At 43.6% G+C, this 23,601-nt stretch overlaps 1 protein-coding gene across 2 annotated transcripts; it reads right to left on the bottom strand.

Annotated features, from left to right (window-relative positions):
* Positions 1-17,050: 17,050 nt before the first annotated feature.
* On the bottom strand, positions 17,051-22,677 carry HMGB3 (high mobility group box 3). 2 transcript variants are annotated; one of them, XM_068251033.1, is made up of 5 exons: positions 22,578-22,677; positions 20,157-20,313; positions 19,876-20,015; positions 19,487-19,661; positions 17,051-19,194 (listed from the first exon to the last, which is right to left on the bottom strand). In XM_068251033.1, exons 2-5 carry the CDS (start codon positions 20,304-20,306, stop codon positions 19,051-19,053), a joined length of 609 nt encoding a protein of 202 aa, XP_068107134.1. In that variant the 5' UTR covers positions 20,307-20,313; positions 22,578-22,677; the 3' UTR covers positions 17,051-19,050. The 2 variants fall into 2 exon arrangements, with proteins under 2 accessions (XP_068107134.1, XP_068107135.1); XM_068251034.1 differs by lacking the exon at positions 22,578-22,677 and adding an exon at positions 22,474-22,497.
* Positions 22,678-23,601: the final 924 nt, after the last annotated feature.

Here is a 23,601-nt window from a genome sequence, read left to right as displayed (position 1 = left end):
AGCATACCATTTAGTAATCATGAGATGACAAAAGAATGTCAAATGCTGCAACAATGATCCCAAAGCAGCAAATGTAGCCAACTATGACCATCAAGTAATAAATGCAGCAACCATTACCTCTGACATATAAACTGCAACAACCGTTACCTCCGACACATCAAATGCAAGAACCATTACCTCTGACACATGATATGCAACAACCAGGGCTGTGGAGTCGGTACAAAAATCTTCCGATTCAGACTCCTCAGTTTATGAAACCACGACTCCCGACTCCAACTCCGACTCCGGGTACCCAAAATGGCTCTGACTCCGACTCCTTAGTCTAATACTTAACAGGGCTGTGGATTTTGTACAAAAATCATCCGACTCCTGACTCCGACTCCTCAGTTTATGAAATCAACGACTCCAACTCCAGGTGCCCAAAATTGCCCCGACTCCTCGACTCCGACTCCATAGCCCTGGCAACAACCCCTACTTCTCACACATGGTATGCAAAAACCTTACTTCCGACACATAATAAGCAACAACTATTACCTCCAATGCATGAAATGCAAGAACCATTACATCTGAAACATGATATGCAACAACCCCAACTTCCGACAAATGAATGCAGCAAATGATTTCCCTAACACATGGAATACAGCAAACGTTACTTTTGACATATGAAATGCATCAAATCGGAAATTAGGAAAATATTACCTCCCACACGTTAAAATTCAGTAAGCATTATCCACCCACACATGAAAAATACACATATAAAAATGCAGCAAATGTTACCTTAGACATAATTTAATTAAATGTTCTGGCCCACTGGGTGCTGGCGGGATGGAGCTGCTGAGTAGGGTGGGATAGTGAAACTGGATGCGGCTGAGAGGGCGACACTGGGCGGAAGGAGGGTGACATTGCCTGGAAGGGGAGGAGGATGACACTAGTTGGGGAGGAGGATGACACTAGGTGGGGAGGAGGATAACACTGGGTGGGGAGAGGGTGACACTGACTGGGTTGGGAGGTGGGTGATACTAATGGGGTGTGGAGGAGGGTGACAGACACTAAGTGGGGAGGAGTGTAATAGGTAGGTGTCCCAGTAAAGGTAGCTAGGCGTAAATAGGCACCCCCGTAAGTAGCTAGGCGTAGGTAGGTGCCCCTATAGGTAGCTAGGCGTAGGTAGGTGCCCCATAGGTAGCTAGGCATAGCTAGGTGCCCCTATAGGTAGCTAGGCGTAGGTAGGTGCCCCCATAGGCAGCTAGGCGTAGGTAGGTGCCCCATAGGTAGCTAGGCATCAGTAGGTGCCCCCTGTAGGTAGCTAGGCATAGGTAGGTGCCCCCATAGGTAGCTAGGTGTAGCTAGGTGCCCCCATAGGTATCTAGGTGTAGCTAGGTGCCCCTATAGGTAGCTAGGCATAGGTAGGTTCCCCCATAGGTAGGTAGGTGCCCCATAGGTAGGTGCTCCATAGGCAGCTAGGTATAGGTAGGTGCCCCATAGGTAGCTAGGCGTCGGTAGGTGCCCCCTGTAGGTAGCTAGGCGTAGGGAGGTGCCCCATAGGTAGCTAGGCGTAGGTAGGTTCCCCCATAGGTAGGTAGGTGCCCCATAGGTAGCTAGGCATAGGTAGGTGCCCCCTGTAGGTAGCTAGGTGTAGGTAGGTGCTCCATAGGTAGGTAGGAGTCCCAGTATAGGTAGCTAGGTGCCACTATAGGTAGCTAGGTGTAGGTTGGTGCCCCATAGGTAGCTAGGCGTAGGTAGGTGCCCCATAGGTAGCTAGGTGTAGGTAGGTGCCCAATAGGTAGCTAGGTGTAGGTAGGTGCCCCATAGGTAGCTAGGCATAGCTAGGTGCCCCTAAAGGTAGCTAGGTGCCCCCATAGGTAGATAGCTAGGCATAAGTAGGTGCCCCCATAGATAGCGAGCGAGCAGGGGTAGAAGGCAGACAGGCGGGCAAGGAGATTGGTGGCTTTGCCGGGAGTCATGCACCATTTGTACTTCCGGTTCCTGCAGTCCATGTGGAACGCAGAACCGGAAGTATGCGGCGCATACACCCGGCTTCAGGGAGGGTGGGCAGAGCAGTGGGCGGGGGCGGAACTAAAGCGGCCAAGCAGCCGCTCTATTGGTGGGTGGGCAGGGACAGAGCCTTCCCCTCGCCGGAGTCTGCCCGCCCCCTGAGCCCGTACCAAGAAGCCGCTGCGGCAGGACAGTGACGGTGTGACGTCATAACGACGTCACGGAGACTCCGAGGCCCCTAAAAACATGAGGCCCCAAGCAGCCGCTTGGTCTGCTTGGTGCCTGGCGGCGCCCCTGCCTTAGCGCACTTAGGGTGCAAAAAAGTGCCACACATGTGGTATCGCCGTACTCAGGAGAAGTAGTATATTGTGTTTTGGGGTGTATTTTTACACATACCCATACTGGGTGGGAGAAATATCTCTGTAAATGGACAATTGTGTGTAAAAAAAAAAAATCAAAACATTGTCATTTACAGAGATATTTCTCCCACCCAGCATGGGTATGTGTAAAAAATACACCCCAAAACACATTATACTACTTCTCCTGAGTACGGCAATACCACATGTGGCACTTTTTTGCAGCCTAACTGCGCTAAGGGGCCCAAAGTCCAATGAGCACTTTAGGCTTTACAGGGGTGCTTACAATTAGACATCCCCCAAAATGCCAGGACAGTAAACACACCCCACAAATGACCCCATTTTGGAAAGTAGACACTTCAAGGTATTCAGAGAGGGGCATAGTGAGTCCGTGGCAGATTTCATTTTTTTTTGTCGCAAGTTAGAAGAAATGGAATTTTTTTTTTTTGTCACAAAGTGTCATTTTCCGCTAACTTGTGACAAAAAATAAAATCTTCTATGAACTTACCATGCCTCTCAGTGAATACTTTGGGATGTCTTCTTTCCAAAATGGGGTCATTTGGGGGGTATTTATCCTATCCTGGAATTTTAGCACCTCATGAAACATGACAGGTGGTCAGAAAAGTCAGAGATGCTTAAAAATGGGAAAATTCACTTTTGGCACCATAGTTTGTAAACGCTATAACTTTTACCCAAACCAATAAATATACACTGAATGGATTTTTTTTAATCAAAGATATGTAACACAATAAATTTGGACAAAAATGTATACAGCAATGTTACTTTATTTGAAAAATGTCAGCACGGAGAGTAAAAAAAATTCATTTTTTTGACAAAATTCATGTCTTTTTTGAAGAATATAATAAAAACTAAAACTCGCAGCAGCAATCAAATAGCACCAAAAGAAAGCTGTATTAGTGACAAGAAAAGGAGGTAAAATTCATTTAGGTGGTAGGTTGTATGACCGAGCAATAAACCGTGAAATCTGCAGTGGTCTAAATGGAGAAAAAGGCTCTGGTCCTTAAGGGGCGAAAAGACTGTGGTCCTTAAAGTGGTTAAGCTTATTGCTGATCCCATCTTGCAGAGGTATCAGTCAGATTTAGATCATAAAACGAATCAGCCTCTAAGGATACTTCCACTCCAAAATATTAGATTTTATCCACAATCTGTAGCGGGGTATTCTGTAGCAGGATATTTAAAGTAGACGGGTCTGGTAAGGGGTCTAGTGGCTGGAGGAGTGACTTGGACCAGTTAACGTTCAGGCCTGAAATTGTATACAATGAACAGAGGCGCCAAAAGTATAAGATTAGATTAAATCTAATCTAATCTTATACTTTTGGCGCCTCTGTTCATTGTATACAATTTTGAGTCCACCCTTGGTGGAGGGTTGCTACCCTTTCTTCCTGTCTACAGAGAGCGACTTCTTAATCCTGAGTGGGGTCAGGACAATCTCCCCACCTGCCTTTACAGTGGTTGCCTGCTGGTGACCCTGACTTGTGAGTATCTAGCAATACAAACTTATTGCCACCTTGTCCAGTACGAATTACACTATTGGGGCTCTTGGTGTTCCCTATTTTTATCTCTTTGCAAGTTCAGGCCTGAAAATTCACCAAAATGAGATATCAAAGCGAGAGCAGCTGTCAGTGATGTTAGTGGATCAGCCAGATAAAGCAATAAAACATCGGCATACAAGGATACCTTCTCCTCCAGCCCGGAGTTATGAAAACCAGTAATGTCCGGACTGGATATAAGAAGCGAGTACCTCATCCTAAAAAGAACAAGGGGGAGGTCCTGCCCCCTGTCCATACCCTTTCTTTAGGATTACAGTATAGGGCTTGAATATACACAATAAACTTCTCCCCAAATTGGAATTTCCGAAGTACCTCCCACAAATACATCCACTCAACAGTGTCAAAGGCAAAGGCCTTTTCAGCATCAAAAGAGGTAATAACTCTAGGTCCGCCATGTTGACATGTCGAGTGAATAAGTTGGTCATGAGCCTCCTCAGATTATTATCACAACCCTTGGCCTAAATATATAGCCAGATTGTTCTCTATGAATCAGGGAAGTAATGACCCCATTAAGGCGCATAGCTAATATGTTAGTAAATATTTTCCCATCTACATTTAATAAAGAAATTGGCCTATAAGAGGAACAAGAAGCAGGATCCCGAATCCTTCTTATGGATCAAAGTGATAAGAGCTTCAGTCATTGAAGGGGGACTGTGGCCATGGTATTTGTTTGAATAACTTGAACAGTCGAGGGGCTAGCTGTTTTTTATAAGTAGTGTATAATTCAGAAGGTAAACCATCTAACCCCGGAGCTTTGTGCTTCTTAACCACTTGAGGACCGTGGGCTTTACCCCCCTTAAGGGCCAGGCACTTTTTTTCCATTCAGACCACTGCAGCTTTCACGGTTTATTGCTCGCTCATATAACCTACCACCTAAATGAATTTTGGCTCCTTTTCTTGTCACTAATAAAGCTTTCTTTTGGTGCTATTTGATTGCTGCTGCAATTTTTACTTTTTATTATATTCATCAAAAAAGACATGAATTTTGGCAAAAAAATGATTTTTTTAACTTTCTGTGCTGACATTTTTCAAATAAAGTAAAATTTCTGTATACATGCAGCGCAAAAAATGGGGACAAACATGTTTTTGATTAAAAAAAAAACCCATTCAGCTTATATTTATTGGTTTGGGTAAAAGTTATAGCGTTTACAAACTATGGTGCAAAAAGTGAATTTTCCCATTTTCCAGCATCTCTGCCTTTTCTGACCACCTGACATGTTTCATGAGGGGCTAGAATTCCAGGATAGTATAAATACCCCCCAAATGACCCCATTTTGGTAAGAAGACATCCCAAAGTATTCACTGAGAGGCATAGTGAGTTCATAGAAGATATTATTTTTTGTCACAAGTAAGCGGAAAATGACACTTTGTGACAAAAAAAAAAAAAAGTTTCCATTTCTTCTGACTTGCGACAAAAAAAAATGAAATCTGCCACGGACTCACTATGCTCTTCTCTGAATACCTTGAAGTGTCTACTTTCCAAAATGGGGTCAATTGTGGGGTGTGTTTACTGTCCTGACATTTTGGGGGGTGCTAAATTGTAAGCACCCCTGTAAAGCCTAAAGGTGCTCATTGGACTTTGGGCCCTTTAGCGCACCTAGGCTGCAAAAAAGTGCCACACATGTGGTATTGCCGTACTCAGGAGAAGTAGTATAATGTGTTTTGGGGTGTATTTTTACACATACCCATGCTGGGTGGGAGAAATACCTCTGTAAATGACAATTATTTGATTGTTTTACACACAATTGTCCATTTACAGAGAGATTTCTCGCACTCAGCATGGGTATGTGTAAAAATACACCCCAAAACACATTATACTACTTCTCCTGAGTACGGTGATACCACGTGTGGCACTTTTTTGCACCCTAACTAGCTAAGGGGCCCAAAGTCCAATGAGTACCTTTAGGATTTCACAGGTCGTTTTTGTTTCAAGACTACTCCTCACGGTTTAGAGCCCCTAAAATGCCAGGGCAGTATAGGAACCCCACTAATGACCCCATTTTAGAAATAAGACACCCCAAGGTATTCCGTTAGGAGTATGGCGAGTTCATAGAAGATTTTATTTTTTGTCGCAAGTTAGCGGAAATTGATTTTAATTGGTTTTTTTCACAAAGTGTCATTTTCCGCTAATTTGTGACAAAAAATAAAATCTTCTATGAACTCACCATACTCCTAACGGAATACCTTTGGGTGTCTTCTTTCTAAAATGGGGTCATTTGTGGGGTTCCTATACTGCCCTGGCATTTTAGGGGCCCTAAACCGTGAGGAGTAGTCTTGAAACCAAATGTCGCAAAATGACCTGTGAAATCCTAAAGGTACTCATTGAACTTTGGGCCCCTTAGTGCACTTGGGGTGTAAAAAAGTGCCACACATGTGGTACCGCCGTACTCAAGAGAAGTAGTATAATGTATTTTGGGGTGTATTTGTACACATACCCATGCTGGGTGGGAGAAATATCTCTATAAATGACAATTGTTTGATTTTTTTTACACACAATTGTCCATTTACAGAGAGATTTCTCCCACTCAGCATGGGCATGTGTAAAAATACACCCCAAAACACATTATACTACTTCTCCTGAGTACAGTGATACCACATGTGTGGCACTTTTTTGCACCCTAACTGCGCTAAGGGGCCCAAAGTCCAATGAGAACCTTTAGGATTTCACAGGTCATTTTTGTTTCAAGACTACTCCTCACGGTTTAGGGCCCCTAAAATGCCAGGGCAGTATAGGAACCCCACAAGTGACCCCATTTTAGAAAGAAGACACCCCAAGGTATTCTGTTAGGTGTATGGCGAGTTCATAGAAGATTTTATTTTTTGTCTCAAGTTAGTGAAAAATGACACTTTGTGAAAAAAAAAAAAAAAACCAATTTCCGCTAACTTTTGACAAAAAAAAAAAAAAATCTTCTATGAACTCCTCATACACCGAACAGAATACATTGGGGTGTCTTTTTTCTAAAAATGGGGTCACTTTGTGGGGTTCCTATACCGCCCTGGCATTTTACGGGCCCAAAACCGTGAGTAGTCTGGAAACCAAATGTCTCAAAATGACTGTTCAGGGGTATAAGCATCTGCAAATTTTGATGACAGGTGGTCTATGAGGGGGCGAATTTTGTGGAACCGGTCATATGAAGGGTGGCCTTTTAGATGACAGGTTGTACTGGGCCTGATCTGATGGATAGGAGTGCTAGGGGGGTGACAGGAGGTAATTGATGGGTGTCTCAGGGAGTGGTTAGAGGGGAAAATAGATGCAATCAATGCACTGGGGAGGTGATCGGAAGGGGGTCTGAGGGGGATCTGAGGGTTTGGCCGAGTGATCAGGAGCCCACACGGGGCAAATTAGGGCCTGATCTGATGGGTAGGTGTGCTAGGGGGTGACAGGAGGTGATTGATGGGTGTCTCAAGGTGTGATTAGAGGGGGGAATAGATGCAAGCAATGCACTGGCGAGGTGATCAGGGCTGGGGCCTGAGGGCATTCTGAGGGTGTGGGCGGGTGATTGGGTGCCCTAGGGGCAGATAGGGGTCTAATCTGATAGGTAGCAGTGACAGGGGGTGATTGATGGGTAATTAGTGGGTGTTTAGGGTAGAGAACAGATGTAAACACTGGACTTGGGAGGTGATCTGACATCGGATCTGCGGGCGATCTATTGGTGTGGGTGGGTGATCAGATTGCCCGCAAGGGGCAGGTTAGGGGCTGATTGATGGGTGGCAGTGACAGGGGGTGATTGATGGGTGGCAGTGACAGGGGTGATTGATGGGTGATTGACAGGTGATCAGTGGGTTATTACAGGGAAGAAGAGATGTAAATATTGCACTGGCGAATTAATAAGGGGGGGGGGGTCTGAGGGCAATCTGAGCGTGTAGGCGGGTGATTGGGTGCCCGCAAGGGGCAGATTAGGGTCTGATCTGATGGGTAACAGTGACAGGTGGTGATAGGGGGTGATTGATGGGTGACTGATGGGTAATTAGTGGGTGTTTAGGGTAGAGAACAGATGTAAACACTGCACTTGGGAGGTGATCTGACGTCGGATCTGCGGGCGATCTATTGGTGTGGGTGGGTGATCAGATTGCCCGCAAGGGGCAGGTTAAGGGCTGATTGATGGGTGCTAGTGACAGGGGGTGATTGATGGGTGGCAGTGACAGGGGTGATTGACAGGTGATCAGTGGGTTATTACAGGGAAGAAGAGATGTAAATATTGCACTGGCGAATTGATAAGGGGGGTCTGAGGGCAATCTGAGCGTGTAGGCGGGTGAATGGGTGCCCGCAAGGGGCAGATTAGGGTCTGATCTGATGGGTAACAGTGACAGGTGGTGATTGATGGGTAATTAGTGGGTGTTCAGGGTAGAGGACAGATGTAAACACTGCACTTGGGAGGTGATCTGACGTCGGATCTGCGGGCGATCTATTGGTGTGGGTGGGTGATCAGATTGCCCGCAAGGGGCAGGTTAGGGGCTGATTGATGGGTGGCAGTGATTGACGGGTGATTGAAAGGTGATCAGAGGGATAGATGCATACAGTACACAGGGGGGGAATAAAAAAAATAGCGTTGACCGTGACAGGGAGTGATTGATGGGTGATTGGGTGCAAACAGGGGTCTGGTGGGTGGGCAGGGGGGGGGTCTGAGGGGTGCTGTGGGCGATCTGAGGCAGGGGGGGAAATCAGTGTGCTTGGGTGCGACATAGGGTGGCTGTAGCCTGCCCTGGTGGTCCCTCGGACATTGGGACCACCAGGGCAGGAGGCAGCCTGTATAATACACTTTGTAAACATTACAAAGTGTATTATACACTTTGTATGCGGCGATCCGGGTGCTAGTAACCCGCCGGCGCTTCCGAACGGCCGGCGGGTTACAGCACGAGGTGGGCGGAGCCAGTCCCCAGCGGCCGATCGCGTCACGAATGACGCGATTGCGCCGCCCATGCCCCTACAAGGACCGCCGCCATTTGTCAATACGGCGGTCCTTGCAGGGTCCACTTCCCGGCCGCCAATTGTCTATACGGCGGTCGGGAAGTGGTTAAAGGACATCCAAGGTGAAAATAAACGGATGAGAAAAACAATTGTAGCCATCCTCCTCCTATTTTTTGTAGAGATCCCAGTTTTATCTTATATTTAAATCTAGTTTTTACTGTTTCATTGTCTCTGCTCAATGACACATTCATTTAAGTAGGCTAGAGCTCAAATCTATGAATTATTTCCTGCTCTCAGAAGCTAGTTACTGACCGGAAAGCATTTGATGGCTGTAGTTACTAATCAGTGAGGATTATGTAGTCTGACCCAGGCAGAAACTGTCACTTGCATACCTGATTTTTAACTTTCAGGCGCAGAAAGAAAAAAAAGTAACAGCCTAGTTACGTGTGTGCTTTGCACTATACATACACATCTATCTCATGTCAAATGTCACCTCGATTGTCCTTTAAGTGTCTATTGCCACCTCTACTTCAGGAAGACCTCTACTTCATGAAGCGTAATGTCAGCCTCTAGTGAGTTAGCATCTTGCTCATTAAGGTGCAACAAATCAATATGTGCCAAGTAAGTTTTAATCTGAGCTGCAGTTTTGGTAAGTTTTGATGTGTATAGATCTGAATAGTATGATTGAAAAGCTGCATTGATATCATCAGCGTGGGTAAGGTGGAGACCAGAAGAGCGATATGGGATGGTGCTTTTTCTTGGCTAACAACATTCTTGATATTTGAAGGAAAGCTACACTATTAAAGAGAAAGAACACCTCAATATATATCGCACCAAACTGAAAAGTAATGACAAATCCATCTTTATTGAAAAATCACGTAAAAACAATTACAAACCAAGAGGGTCAAATAAGACAATACTGACGCCAAGAAATGGCCAATAATAGCATGGGGAGCCCCTTTAAAGGAATACATAAAGTGTAAACAATATTTATGAGTGTACTAGTTTACTGATATGGCACCTTATGTACAATTGGCACTGTATGAATTCCCTTAAAGGGGCCCCCCATGCTATTATTGGCCATTTCTTGGTGTCAGTATTGTCTTATTTGACCCTCCTCCTGAATTGTTGGTTTTTAATTGTTTTTACGTGATTTTTCAATAAAGATGGATTTGTCATTACTTTTCAGTTTGGTGCGGTATATATTGAGGTGTTCTTTCTCCTAAATAGTGTAGTTCCCCTTTATTCACATACTGGATTGTATTATGGTTATTTATATCATATTCCCCTAGTATTTATTTTATTGTTGATAGTGCTTACCCAATCGTTTTTGGAACTTTGAAGAAAAGCTGTCCGGCTACAGTAAGGGAGCCAGTTCTTTTCCATGCTGAGAAAGTGGAGGAACCTTGCCCTGGGTACAACAGCATTAGACAATATTTTTCTTTTAACATATTAAGTCTTTGAAGGAGACGTCACAGACATTGGAAACACCTGTCCACGCTATAATTTTTTTTTTAGCGTATTCATGATTGATCATTGTGGATGCTGAAAAATTAACATGTTTATACAGCTTTAGTGTATTCACAACCCAGGATTGCATTAAAGGGAATCCGAGCAGTGCCTGTGGGTATGCCTTTAAGCATACCCACAACTAATTAATTACATCCTCACACCTACCAGCATGAGATTTCTAATTATATCCCCCTGGATTCCTTGTATTACATTGCATTGTGCTGAATGGAACTGCCGACTTTGGGGAAAAGATGCAGACCATGCCACTTAGTACAATAACGACAATCCTGACGAATCGCCGCACATACCCGCCACCATGGCCACAATTCTCAAGATATAGACTCTGCCGTCTCTATGACACCAGAGTCATGCGAGCTGGTCAGGAGCCGCTTTCATTGGCTCCTGACCATATCTATCAATGTAAGCGGCTTACGTTGATAGATACGGCCAAGAGCCAATGAAATCGGCTCCTGACCGGCTCTCCTATCATAGAGACAGGCAGAGCCTGTGAGCTGCAGCGAGAAACTTCGGGTTTGAGCGGCACGATCAGTGGGAAGCAACGGAAACAGCGAACGTGCATTGTGAATGGTGATAGAAATCTACACCCTGCCAGCCAGGAGCCCACCAAAACAGGGCGTAGATTTCAATCACCTTGGTCCTAAAGTAGTTAAAGAGATAATAAGCCAAAAAGAAAGCCAGAGGTTGTTTTTTTTTTGTTTGTTTTTTTTGAATTTTAGGTAGCCATACATCTATTGCTTTTGCAGCCCGCTCGATCCTACAATTCAAATTATTTGATTTAATGGGATGAAACTAAGTACCACAACAAGCATGCCTGGATTGACGATTTGAATTTGTCCCCAAATCAATCAGTCATATGTATCGATAGAGCAGATTGGGAAATCTCAGGCCAATGTAATCACAACATCCGATGAAAGCCCCAGCCGCTGTGATCCCCAAATGTCAATCTGGCTACCAGTGAATTCTAATCTCAGCTGCTCCAGTTTACTGCTACTCCACCGCCAACGTGCGTTTATGACATCACACGTGCTATACATGGCAGAGAAACAGCAGAGATCGGGGATTCCTGGACAATCACAGCTACTCCCGACACCAGTAGTGGCTGACTACTGCGCATCCATAGCCCTGGCTGTTCTCCCATTGCCGGCAGCTTTCAGCACCTGCACAGTAAAGCTTGCAACTGCGTAGAGCACTCCCAGCCACAGGAGTGTGACCAAGGTGGTGCGCCAAGACTGTGCATGCATAGTAGTCCCTGACTAGCTCAGTCAGGGACTTTACCGGGACTCAGTGCAGGAGAATGGAGGGAACTGGATGAACACTGACTAGCGAACAGACTGCAGGGGGCTGCAAAAAGCCCCAAGCAAGTATAAATGCTGAACTACCCACTCGTCTCAGGTACAAATTTAAAGAGAAACTGTAACCAAGGATTGAACGTCATCCAAATCAGTAGCAAATATCCCCTTTTCCTTTTCTCAAACGGATGATCAGGAGGCTCTGTATGGCTGATATTGTGGTAAAACCCCTCCCACAGTGTGATGTCAGGAGCATGGTGCTGACATCACTGTCAGTATTGGTGCACTGTGGAAAATAACAGTTATTTCCAACTGCCATAAAAGCAAACAACAGCCACTTCCACCACCTGGCAGCAGTAAAAATGTCACCATGCAATAAATGTCAGAATGTAAATAAGAGAGGAAAGATTTTTACAATGGGCAAAAACTGACTAAATCATTTATACAGAATTATTGTAAAAAATTAAGCACTTTTGTCCATTATGTTATTTTCACTGGAGTTCCTCTTTAACCACTTTCCCCTCCACTACAGTATATCTACGTCAGCTGTGGCACCCTCCAAGCCACAGCGACGTAGATATACTGACCTGCTTGCAGCGCTGTTGTGCAGGGACAGGTGCGCTTCAGAGCGCACCCCCCGGCACTGTCAGCTGCCTTACTAATTGGCAAAAGGGAACATGTTCCCTTGTAGCCAATTAGTGACCCCCCCGCGGATGAATGATCACTGCTGTAGCAAACAGCGTGATCATTCATCTTTCCCCCTTCGTGGCCAGATCGTAAAAAAAAAACCGCCCCTGCAAGATGAATATCTTACCTGAACTGGTTCCTGCGATCATCCTGCAGCTCCAGCCTCCATTCTCCGCGGTGTCATCAAGCCGGGACCCGGATATTCAGAGTCACAGGGCTGAGTGAAGAGCGGAGAATGGAGGCTGGAGCTGCAGGATGATCGCAGGAACCAGGTAAGGTGAGATATTCATCTTGCAGGGGCATTTTTTTTTACGATTGGGGGGGGGGGGGGGGCACATCAGGCTGCCCATAACAGAGGGTGGGGGTTTAAAATCTGAAGGAGAGGGGGTTGAAATTATTATTGGGGCCCATCAGGGTAATGGGGTGGGGGATTTTATAATGGGGGGCACATCTGATGGTCCTGAGGGACATAACTTAATGCTGGGGGGCACATATGCAATAAAGGGGCGGGGGCACTAATCCTGGGGGCACATCTGGCTATAATGAGGGGTACTTATTTGGGATACGCAGCTGTATAAATATATGTGGGGGGGTCGCAAATGCGGGGGCATATCTGGCTATAATGGAGGCGGATATTGGGGGGCACATCTGGCTATACTGGGGGGGTCTGATACTGGGCACACATCTGGCTATCTATCCTTGGGGGACTTAATACTGATGGCATGTTTTTTACCTACTGTAGCACTTTGTATTTTTACTAGAATTGAAGAAAACCTGAGAAATAATGCAATTTTAACGGTTTCCCCTTTTTTCCCGCTAAAATGCGCAGAAAAAAAAAAAAATTCTCGGGAAAAAATATCCCCCAGTGAAAGTCTAGTTTATCCTGAAAAAAACGATATGTACATCATTTACGTGTTGTGAGTAGGGATAAAGTTATTGCTGATTGAATAGGGACATAGCTAAAACGTCAAAACTGCTCTGGTCAATAGGGGGAAAACAAGGTCTGGATGCGAAGTGGTTAAGATTGTACCTACCTATAGATCATACATGTCAAACTCCAGCCCGTGGGCCAAATCTGGCCCTCAGAGCAATTATATTGGGCCATCAAGTAGTTTCCCCACTTTGCATTATGTTTGGCCCACTCTAGACCTTCAGGGAAGCTATATTGGAAGTAAAGGCCTTGAACACCTGGGAAGAAATATGGGGGAGGGAGAGGAAAGCACTAAACACCAGGAAACTGTATAGGAGGGAGGGGGGCCAACTGGGAACTTTATAAGGGTGGAAGGTGGCCAACAGACATGGAGGTTGGCCCGCGACTAGGTCCCAGTGTACAATTTCAGCCCACTTTATATTTGCGTTTGACACCCCTGCTGTAGATGGAGTGGATGTCAATATGATTATATAAGTGTGGCTAGAGGAAGGGTTGCTGATTTCCAACAGGTTTTTTTATCCAATGTAAATAAAGTCCAGATGCACCATTGGGTCATTTGTAAGCTGAGCCGATAGTCACTTGATTCAGACTTTCAAGTAAGATTGCCAGCAAACACGAGAAATATCCCTAATATGTTTGACACAGTATTACAAACTACTACATGTATACTGTCAGAAGGGAACCAAAACTGAGAAGGATATGGATTTTTTTTTTTTTTTTAAATAAGACCAGTTGCCTGATCCTCCTGCTGACCCTAATACTTTTAGCCACAGCCCCTGAACAAGCATGCATATCAGGTGCTCTGACTGAAGTCAGACTGGATTAGCTGCATGCTTGTTTCATGTGTGTGATTCAGCCACCACTGCAGCCAAAGAGATCAGCAGGACTGCCAGGCAACTGGTATTGTTTAAAAGGAAACATCCATATCCCTCCCAGTTAAGGTTCCCTTTAATGAAAAGGTGCCCAGTAACCATATAATTTTCAGTTTTTTTGATTAGTCAGATCATATTGTAAGAAAACAGTTTAGCTAGCAGGCACTTTCAAACCTGATCAATCAATAAGGCCCCTTCAGGTTTACTTTAAAAGAATTGGTCGATCAGCATACTGTGAACTGATAAAATCCAATCTTTACTTTAAATGATCTTATTTAAAACAAAAAACAAAAAAAAAAAAAAAAAACACATTAATGGGCACCTTTACCCATGAGCAAGGATTACACTACACAGGCTCTGCAGCACATCATGCTATGCACCAGAGTCTATAACAGTTTCCCACTGCACACATTTAGAGCTACAGTATATCACACAGGTGACAGAGTTGTTGGGAACTAGTCACTGGTGCTACACTTAAGCCTAGAGCAAGTGGGCTAGTTGCAGCTACATTGTCACCATGACCAAGTAGCCCATGAGCCTTTGGTCAAAAGTGAGGGTTAATTGAAACCCCTCCAGGCATGAACGAACTGACCTTTGACACTTGTCTGTCAGAGCCACTGTCCCCATCTCTGCAGAACTTGGAGCAGAACACTTTTAACATTGCTCCCAACCATAGGAAGAAATGGCCAGTAGGGGAGGGCACAAAAGCCTCCTTGATGGTGGAGCTCCAAAGTGAAAAGCTAAAAATGAAGAATATTTTTCATTTTGCAAGCTTTTAGACATCAAGTAGTTGCCTCTATAGACTATGGCCTCAATTCACTAAGCTTTATCAAACGTTTGATAATTTACCTCATGGGTAAAATCTAATTTTGAATTCACTAAAGTTATTTATTGAATGTTTAAATCGATAAAACAGTCAATAAATCTATAACACCTTAGTGAATTCAAAATTATAGATTTTACCCATGAGGTAAATCAAACATTCGATAAAGTATTTGATAAAGCAGAGTGAATTGAGGCCATTGATTAGAACACAATGGACCAAATGCAAAAAACAAAAACACCTCAAATTTTGATAGCACTTTAAAATTGTAAAATGCTGAAAAAAGCTATTTTAGAAAGGCGAATATGAAAATTAATCTCTTATGAGATACCTCAGGAGAAAGTTGGAATTGCAATTAACTTGAGTTTTCTCTTAGATATTTAACATAATTTTCCAGCACTTTGGAATTGAACAAGCACAGGAAAAACAAAAACACACAACCAATACTAGCAAAATTATTCTAAGAAAGCTCAAGAGATCAAATAATTGTGACAGTACTTTATCAGTTGCAGAGTGCTGAAAAAGTTAGAGAGAAGTTAAAAAAATATAAAATAATAATAATCTCTCCTAGGAGAACTCTTAAGGGTGCCCATACATCAGGCAACTTGGCGGCCGATCAACCATACAATTCGATTATAATCGAATTGGATGAAAAATTAGTTGCTGGCCAGTGCATGCCCGACCAAGCGACCAATTCTGGGACAGAAATTCATCGCTTTGTCTATTGCGCATGCTGCAAGAAGTCGGGCTGAAGTTGGTTGGGTGTGTGGCGGTAATTTCCGAGCGAGCAATGAGCCTCTGCGCGATGTCCAGTAACCTCCGGGCAGCTATCCGTACACCCTACTGGTGCATAGCGTCAGACATCAGACATCAGACGCTGTGCGCCGTCACATACTATGCACCAGTAGCACATACGGCATATCGCCCAGAGGTTACAGGACACCCGCGGAAGCTGCAACAGGACAGGTAACATTAATGCACAGGGGGGGCATCAGGCGATTCCTTGAATATTTCATGCTGAAATCGGCCTGTAGTGTATAGGCAGAATTGACAAATCTCTAATCAGATTCGAGATAAATTTGCCTTTGTCGAATCTGCCCATAATCTTTAGGTCTACGGGCACCTTCAAAGTGCCCATACATCCGAAGATTATGGGCAGATTCGACAAAGTCAAATTTATCTCTAATGGAATCTGATTAGAGATAAATTTGTCTTTTTTGTCAAAGCTGCCCATATACTACAGCCAGATTCCAGCATGAAATCTTCAGGGAATCGTCTGAGCCTGCACCATTGCTGCCTCCTAACGCGCACTTTGCAGCAGTGGTGTGTACGGAGAGCTGCCTGGAGGTTACGACACCACAGGACATGTAATGTATTAATGCACACACGGGGGAGGCACATTTATACAAGGGGGGGGCTATGGCATAAGTTTCATCGCTCGTTCCGAAATCAGCCGCCGTACACCTCTATCAACCAACTTCAGCCTGACATCTTGCACCACACGCAAATCGACTAACACGACCAATTTAGGCTCAAAATTAGCTGCATCGGACGGGCCTGCAGTTGGTGGCACTGATTTTCAACCAATTCGATAATCGAATTGGTTGGTCGATTGGCCGCCAAAGTCACCGGTTGTATGGGCACCTTAAGAAGGATAAGTGAATTGAATAAGGTCCAATATGCCAAGGAGGACAGTAGGTCTGTATGTTTCCACTATGAAGCAAATTAAAAAAAAAAAAATTGTTGTTTCTCTATCCACTTCAAGACTGAGGCTAGGTTCACAGTGGTCAGTTGCATGACACATGAGTTAATGCCTGCACTGCAACAGTCATTGGACATAGACTACAAAGCCTGCATGCAGCAAGTTAGAAAAACTGGATCAGTTACAGTGTAGTATTGTTAACCGGCCCATAGAACTGTATGGGCCATGAATTGACATGCAGAATTAATCTGCAATGCAACTGACCACTGCAAACAGACCCTAAATCAAAAATGTTCTATGTTGGAGTTACAGCAAAAAGATCACCCACATGTAAGAGAGCAGACATGTGCTCTGTATTCAGCCATACATGGAGACGCAGACCATATCCACTTAGAGATTATTTAATCATGAATTATTCAAACATTTTTACTGTAATTGCCATATTTTCTCAACAGTGATGAATGACTACAAGTGGCCCATACATTAAGAAAACAGCAAGACCCAAAGCACAATAACCTGTTCTTAAGTCCTCTGGGATGGTGTATATTTATTAGAAGCTGAAAATGTAACAAAACAGCATTCTGCATCAGTTTAATGAGTAAAAAATTCAAATATAGAAAAACAAAATTCATAATTATGCCCCACAGGTACTGCTTACCAAGGGTGCTGGCAAACATTAACCTGTGCTGGCTGATATAAAGTACAGAGGAAGTGACAACAGCATCAGCCAGTCTTCACACAATATGATCTGAAGACTTGAGACCAAACCCATCACCTGAACCTGACTGAAAAAGATTTTTAAAAAGATTTCCTGGAGCACGCATGAAGTGAGACTGTAGAACACACTCTTCCTTATCCAGAAACCAATGTGTCCTGGCTTGCATATTCTAGTAAAAGGAGAACCTAAAAACGAATTGCTAGAAAAAAGACAGAAATTTGTTTTCTACAGTCAGACATCATACAGTTCAAAACAACTTGGAAATATTTGGCTCAACAGGAAGTGGAATTCCGATAACTGAACTGGAACTTGGCAGAGAGCTAATCGATTCAGGAGCGGTCCACTACTGCTTGAATCAAGCTGCTACTTCATTAATTAGCAGATCTCAAATCAAATGAGTCCCCTGCAAATTTACAGTTCAGTCCCCCACAAAATTGTTCTTGAGGAGCCAAAATTGCCATTTGTGAAATGTCACAATACTCATACACGAGGCCTTCTAGAATGGTGTCGTCACCCAATCTGTATTTACATCTTGGATTTACCAAATGTTAAACAATTCCATACACTACAAACACATTCATGGTTTCTGCAACTATTCACCACCAATAAGGACAGTATACCCATCTGAAAACAAAAAGATATGGACTTTTGAAACCATAGCAACTTTGTCAAGAACAGGACTTAAAAAAAAAAATAATAATAATTATATGTAATACTGTTTTATTTTCTTCAAAACATTTCAGCGTTTGAAACAAAAATAAAAACAAAAAGGAGTAGGAACAAAAACTACAAACAATGCAGTTGTAAGCACAGAAGATTTTTGAACTTTGCAATTTGTACTTAAGTCTTCACTTGGGAAGGTGAAGATTTACCTACAGGCATAGTTTAAAATACCACTGCACCTATATAAATTGGGGGGGGGGGGGGGGGCGGGGAGAAGAGAGAAAGAGAAACAATTCATACAAATTCTCATGCCAGATGAACTCCATCAAGAACTAAACTGCAAAATTCTATGTCACTATATACACAAAGAAAAGGGGAAATGAAAAATAAGCTAATCTGAAGCCCATTGTAGTGTAAGTCTTGATGTGCATGCTTTGGGCTAACATTGCAGACCCCAGAAGGATTTTATAATCCAAGGATGTTCTTAAACCCTGAGGTACTTAAAAGCTCCCCAAAAAATATGCACCATAAGAATTTGTCTAGTTTACAGATTACAGATATGTACAGTTTATAACCCAGGATTCTCTAAATCAATAACCATTTAGTAACACCTTAAGTTAAAAGAAATAAAAAAAAAAAAATAAAATAAAAAAAAAAAAAAGGGGGGGGCGGAGGGGGAAATAATAATAATATGCTTGAAACATCTTTAAATGCTTTGATACACCAACAGCAAAGTGCACAGAGTGAGGAGAACGAAAGAGCCTGAAATTTTTAAAAATGTTTTGAAATATGTACAACTTTGATACAGTTTTAGATTGCTCATTTTACACACACGGCTATGTAATGTAAACCAGTTAAAACTCCAAGAGCATCATTTTCAAACTGATATCAGATCCCAAATTTTTGCAATTATACCCAATAACGGAGTTTTACCATCATGCTAGATGATAAACCAAGGGTGGTTCCCCTACTCTATGATATTCACATGACCAGAATATACAGCTTCATTCATCGTCCTCTTCATCATCATCTTCCTCCTCCTCATCTTCCTCGTCGTCGTCTTCATCCTCCTCCATTTTTTTCCGCATCATTTTAGGAGCGCATTTTGCACCATCAATCTTTCCTTTAGATTTGTAGTCAGCAACATCCTTTAAAACAAAAACGGGGATTATTCATAAATTCCCATCTAAACTAACGGAAAGAAAACCGGAACTTGCTCCAATTTTCCTTACACCAGTCTGGTAAATTCAACCCATTACGCATCTGCATGACCATTCCGATTCCAGTATCAACCAAATCGGGGTCCATACTTACATTTCTTGGCCCACATGGTCACCAAAGTGAAGCAGTTGTCTGGTTATTAATCTGCAGCTATTTAGGTTCAGGTCTATAATGCAGTTGTCATTTGAAAAGGCATAAGACAATTTTTTATGAAGTTACCTTTTCATACTTTTCCTTCAGCTTGCCTGCCTTAGTATTGTAGGGTTGTTTCTCACTGTCACTCAAGTTGTTCCACATCTCGCCCAGTTTCTTAGCAACATCACCAATGGATATGCCAGGGTTAGTGGACTTAATTTTGGGACGGAATTCAGAGCAGAATAAGAAGAAACCAGATCTGAAAACGGAATAAAATAAGTTTAAGTATAAGAAGAGGTTTCTATAGTCCTAGAAAGGGCTGAAGCACGCAATGGTATTTAAGAAAAAAAAAAAAAAAAAAAAAAAAAGGGAAGGAGGAGGAGGAGGGTGTTGAAGAGAGGGGGAAAAAAAACAAACAAACAAAAAAAAAAAAACACACACACACACACACACACACACACACACACACTTACGGTGGCCTCTTAGGTGCATTAGGGTCCTTCTTCTTCTTGCCTCCCTTGACTGGTCCAAAGTCTTTCATTTCTCGGTCATATCTCACTTTATCAGCTTTAGCAAGGTCTTCAAACTTGGATTTCTCTTTTGCGGACATGGTCTGGCAAAGAATAATATATTTTTATTAACTACAAGAACATTTAAGTACTTTAAGCCCAAAAGGAAAAAAAAAAAAAAAAAAAAAAAAAAAAAACGTAGAATACAATGTAAGCAGACAAAGAATTTAGATTGGACTATATACCTTCCATCTTTCTGAGCACTTCTTTGAGAACTCTGCAAAGTTAACTGGGACTTCTGGACTCTTCTTCTTGTGCTCCTCACGACACGTTTGCACAAAGTAAGCATAGGCAGACATCTTGCCTTTCGGCTTCCTTGGGTCTCCTTTGGCCATTATGATTCTGTGTAAAGAAGAAGATATAAAACCCATAAGAAAAAAAAGCAGAGCTCAAAATTTAAACAAGATTTGCTGCATTAAATATATAGCCCTTTAAGAGATGTACAGGAAGTACATTTTTAACATGGGCACAACATGTTTCCTACACGTTATCAAAATGTATGTGAAGCAATAACCATTTCAGCCTGTGGGGGGAGACACTATATGACAAACTACATTGTTGTTTTTCCTTATCAGTAGCTCCTCCCACAACCTAACTAGGCACATGTGAGTGGTTATGGCAAATAAGGTTTTCTAGTGTTCTAGCTTAGCAGTGCTAGGGTCTCAGGTTCAAATCTCAACCAGGAGATATCTGCAATATATGCATATAGTATTCAGGTTTGTGTGTTTACATGGGTTTCACCCCATGCTAGGGACATTAGAACTAGACTGACAAAAATAGAAAAAAAAAAAAAAAAAAAAAAAAAAAAAAAAAAAAAATTTAGATTGTGAGCTCAATTTATGCAGTTATAGATTTTTTTCTGTACTACAGTGTGCAACTAAAAATCTTCATCAGTGCTTTATGAAGGCATAACAAAACACACAACACTAAAAGTTTAAGGGGGGGCACAAACATCAGTTAACCATGTGATTCTGAAATGTAAGAAAAAAAATTGTTCTAACAAAAAAAAAAAAAAATTAAGTAAAAAAATAAAATAAAATACAAATACATGTTTATAAATAAGTGGCAAAATTATCTACATAAAAAAAAATTATCTATATTAAATATACTATTAAAACGTGTGAAAGTGATATAACAGAAGATTAGAGGTACACACGTTATACAGAGAATGAGTTTTCTCCTTATGCCACCCTTTCTCCACGCCCAAGGTCACAAATTAGGACAATAGAGCATAATCTAAAAGAACTAAGGCATAAGTGGCCAGGGTGGCAGTGCCATAGGCAGCAGTGAGCCGGGGAAGTTAGACACAGCCCCAGTCTCTGCATAGGGCTGCACTGGGAGGGAGAAGCAGAGACACGACAGGTCACCAAGACACCAATAATTCATCTTCCATTTTGTGAAATGCTTCTTCATGAAAGAAAGTCCCCCTAAAATGCGGCTACGGAGAGCCCCCGGGGGTTATTTCTGCAAGGCGAGGAGCCTGGAGGGACATTTTAGTATTATTCTCCGCTCCCGGCGAGCTCAGTGCTAGTATATAGCCTTACTATGGAGTATATAGAGCAGCTAGGCTCTTCTTTGCTATGGGTTCTCCATTCACTAAAATGGCTTCTCTCTCTATGCATAGGCACAAGCTTAGGCTGCAATCCACTCTGCACAAACCACCCTGTCCGATTCCGCCTCGGATATCTCGGCGTACGATGCTCGGATCAGCCCCATTTCGGTCTGGTTCGGAAGAGCGGACTGTTCTCTATCGTAATCTGGGATTTTTACACTCCGGTGTCCCCCATGCGAGGCGCGGGAACCCCGTTTTGGAGGCGCCCCCCCTCTCTTCTCGCTGAGGCTTAGCGCAATCCCCTGTATAACAAAGAGCTGTGATCAGCCATTACAGGCATACAGGCGGACGGCAGGGGAGGGGGGCGGCGGGGAAAAAGTGGAAAACCGGCACAATCGGGGCGAAAACAACCACGAAACCGGTATGAATAGAAAGAGGAGAGTCTGGAGAAGAGCCGGGGCTGCTTCCCGCGGGGGTGTGAGGTCGCCCGGGGGAAGGGGGACAGGTAGAAGTGCGGAGAGCGCTGTTCCCCGCTCTACGCGTGTGTTATTGGAGGGAGTCACAGGGCAGCGCTGCAGAATAGCCTGGCGGGGGCATCGCACGGGCACACGGGGCGATCAGAGGGGCTCAGGCGAGAAGCTGCTGCTGGAGAATAGCGGGGTGACCTCCCCCACCCCCTCCTTCCTCGCAAGACAGGGAAACAACAAGGCAGTGGATGGCAGAGACAGCCATGTTACTGCAGAGAGCAGGGTGCCATGCAGCCACCGGGCACACACTACATACAGCATTATATTATATACATTATACAGTACTCATCTATATACAGCAACTAAGATCTAACAGTATCACAGTCACCCACTCACTAATATCACCAGATCTCAACTTCTGTACAAATACAGTAATACAGCGATGCAGAAATAATACAGTCAATACAAGATCAGCACAGCTACCAGCAATAAATACAATGATGCCAGTAATGGATGGATCGGCAGATGCCAGGCGGGGGACTGGCACACACACAACACACAGAGGCAGCAGCGGCTGCTGGACGTACCTGTATTGTTCGCTATAGTGTGAAGCCCTGCGCACGCCGCTCACAACTAAAGCTGGCTCGCAACCTCGCGCTAGCTTACTACGAGAGCGAGCTGATTGGCTAAAGCTTACTCCCCGTTTAAAACAACCTCCCAGCCTAGTTATTGGGTCGGAGCCTCATGAATATTCACCACACCCGCCGATCCCATTGGCCGGCCCTCCAGCTACGTCATTCATTCAAAAAGAATACCCGCCTGGGGACATGGAAGAAAGCAGCGGAGCCCAGGCAGTGTTTTCATATTGTAATGTGTATGTGTGTATGGCGACGTCACGCTGTGTACACTCTATGCATACACTGTGCGGGAACCCGAGCCCATAGCATAGGTGTGTGGTTGTCTCTATAGGAATTCCCATCGTGATCTCTCGCTGTCCTGAAATGCACCTCGTATCTCAACTACACTACGTCTCAATCACACTAAAGATTATCTCACGTTATCTTTGTTTTCATGTTTCACGCCAGTCATACATGCAACTTTTTATGTACATAGACAGTAAAGCTAGCCATAAACGTTTAATGCTAGAAACACACGATACAATTTCCCATCTGACCGATGAGTGATCCGAGTTGTACCAGGTGTACATGTCCAAACTGCTCCCGATCCATAAAGGAATTGATTTTAATTTGCAAAATCGATTCCTTTCTCAATTGGAAACAGATTGGACATGTCAGGAATAGGGCAATTCCCGTCAATCGGACGTTAAATTGCATTGTGTGTTCCCAGCATAAGCCCCGTACACACCGTGGGATTCCTATCGCCGGCAGAGATCGGTAGTGGTACCCAATTCCTTGGTCAACAGAGTAATGTCAACGGCTGTACAGATACATCATCAGTCTCAAGGCTAGCGATGCATCTGTTGCTATCGAGAGGGGGCAGAGTGAAAACAATTGAATTCCGGGGGAAAACAATGCGATTGGGTGGTGCTCAGCGATCGCTTAAGATTCAACATGCTGGGTCTTTAGCAGAAATCAGGCTGCTAGTGTACAC

This window comes from Hyperolius riggenbachi, chromosome 8, assembly GCF_040937935.1.
Source record: "Hyperolius riggenbachi isolate aHypRig1 chromosome 8, aHypRig1.pri, whole genome shotgun sequence".
Classification (NCBI taxonomy): domain Eukaryota; kingdom Metazoa; phylum Chordata; class Amphibia; order Anura; family Hyperoliidae; genus Hyperolius; species Hyperolius riggenbachi.
This window is presented reverse-complemented; position numbering and strand designations above follow the sequence as displayed.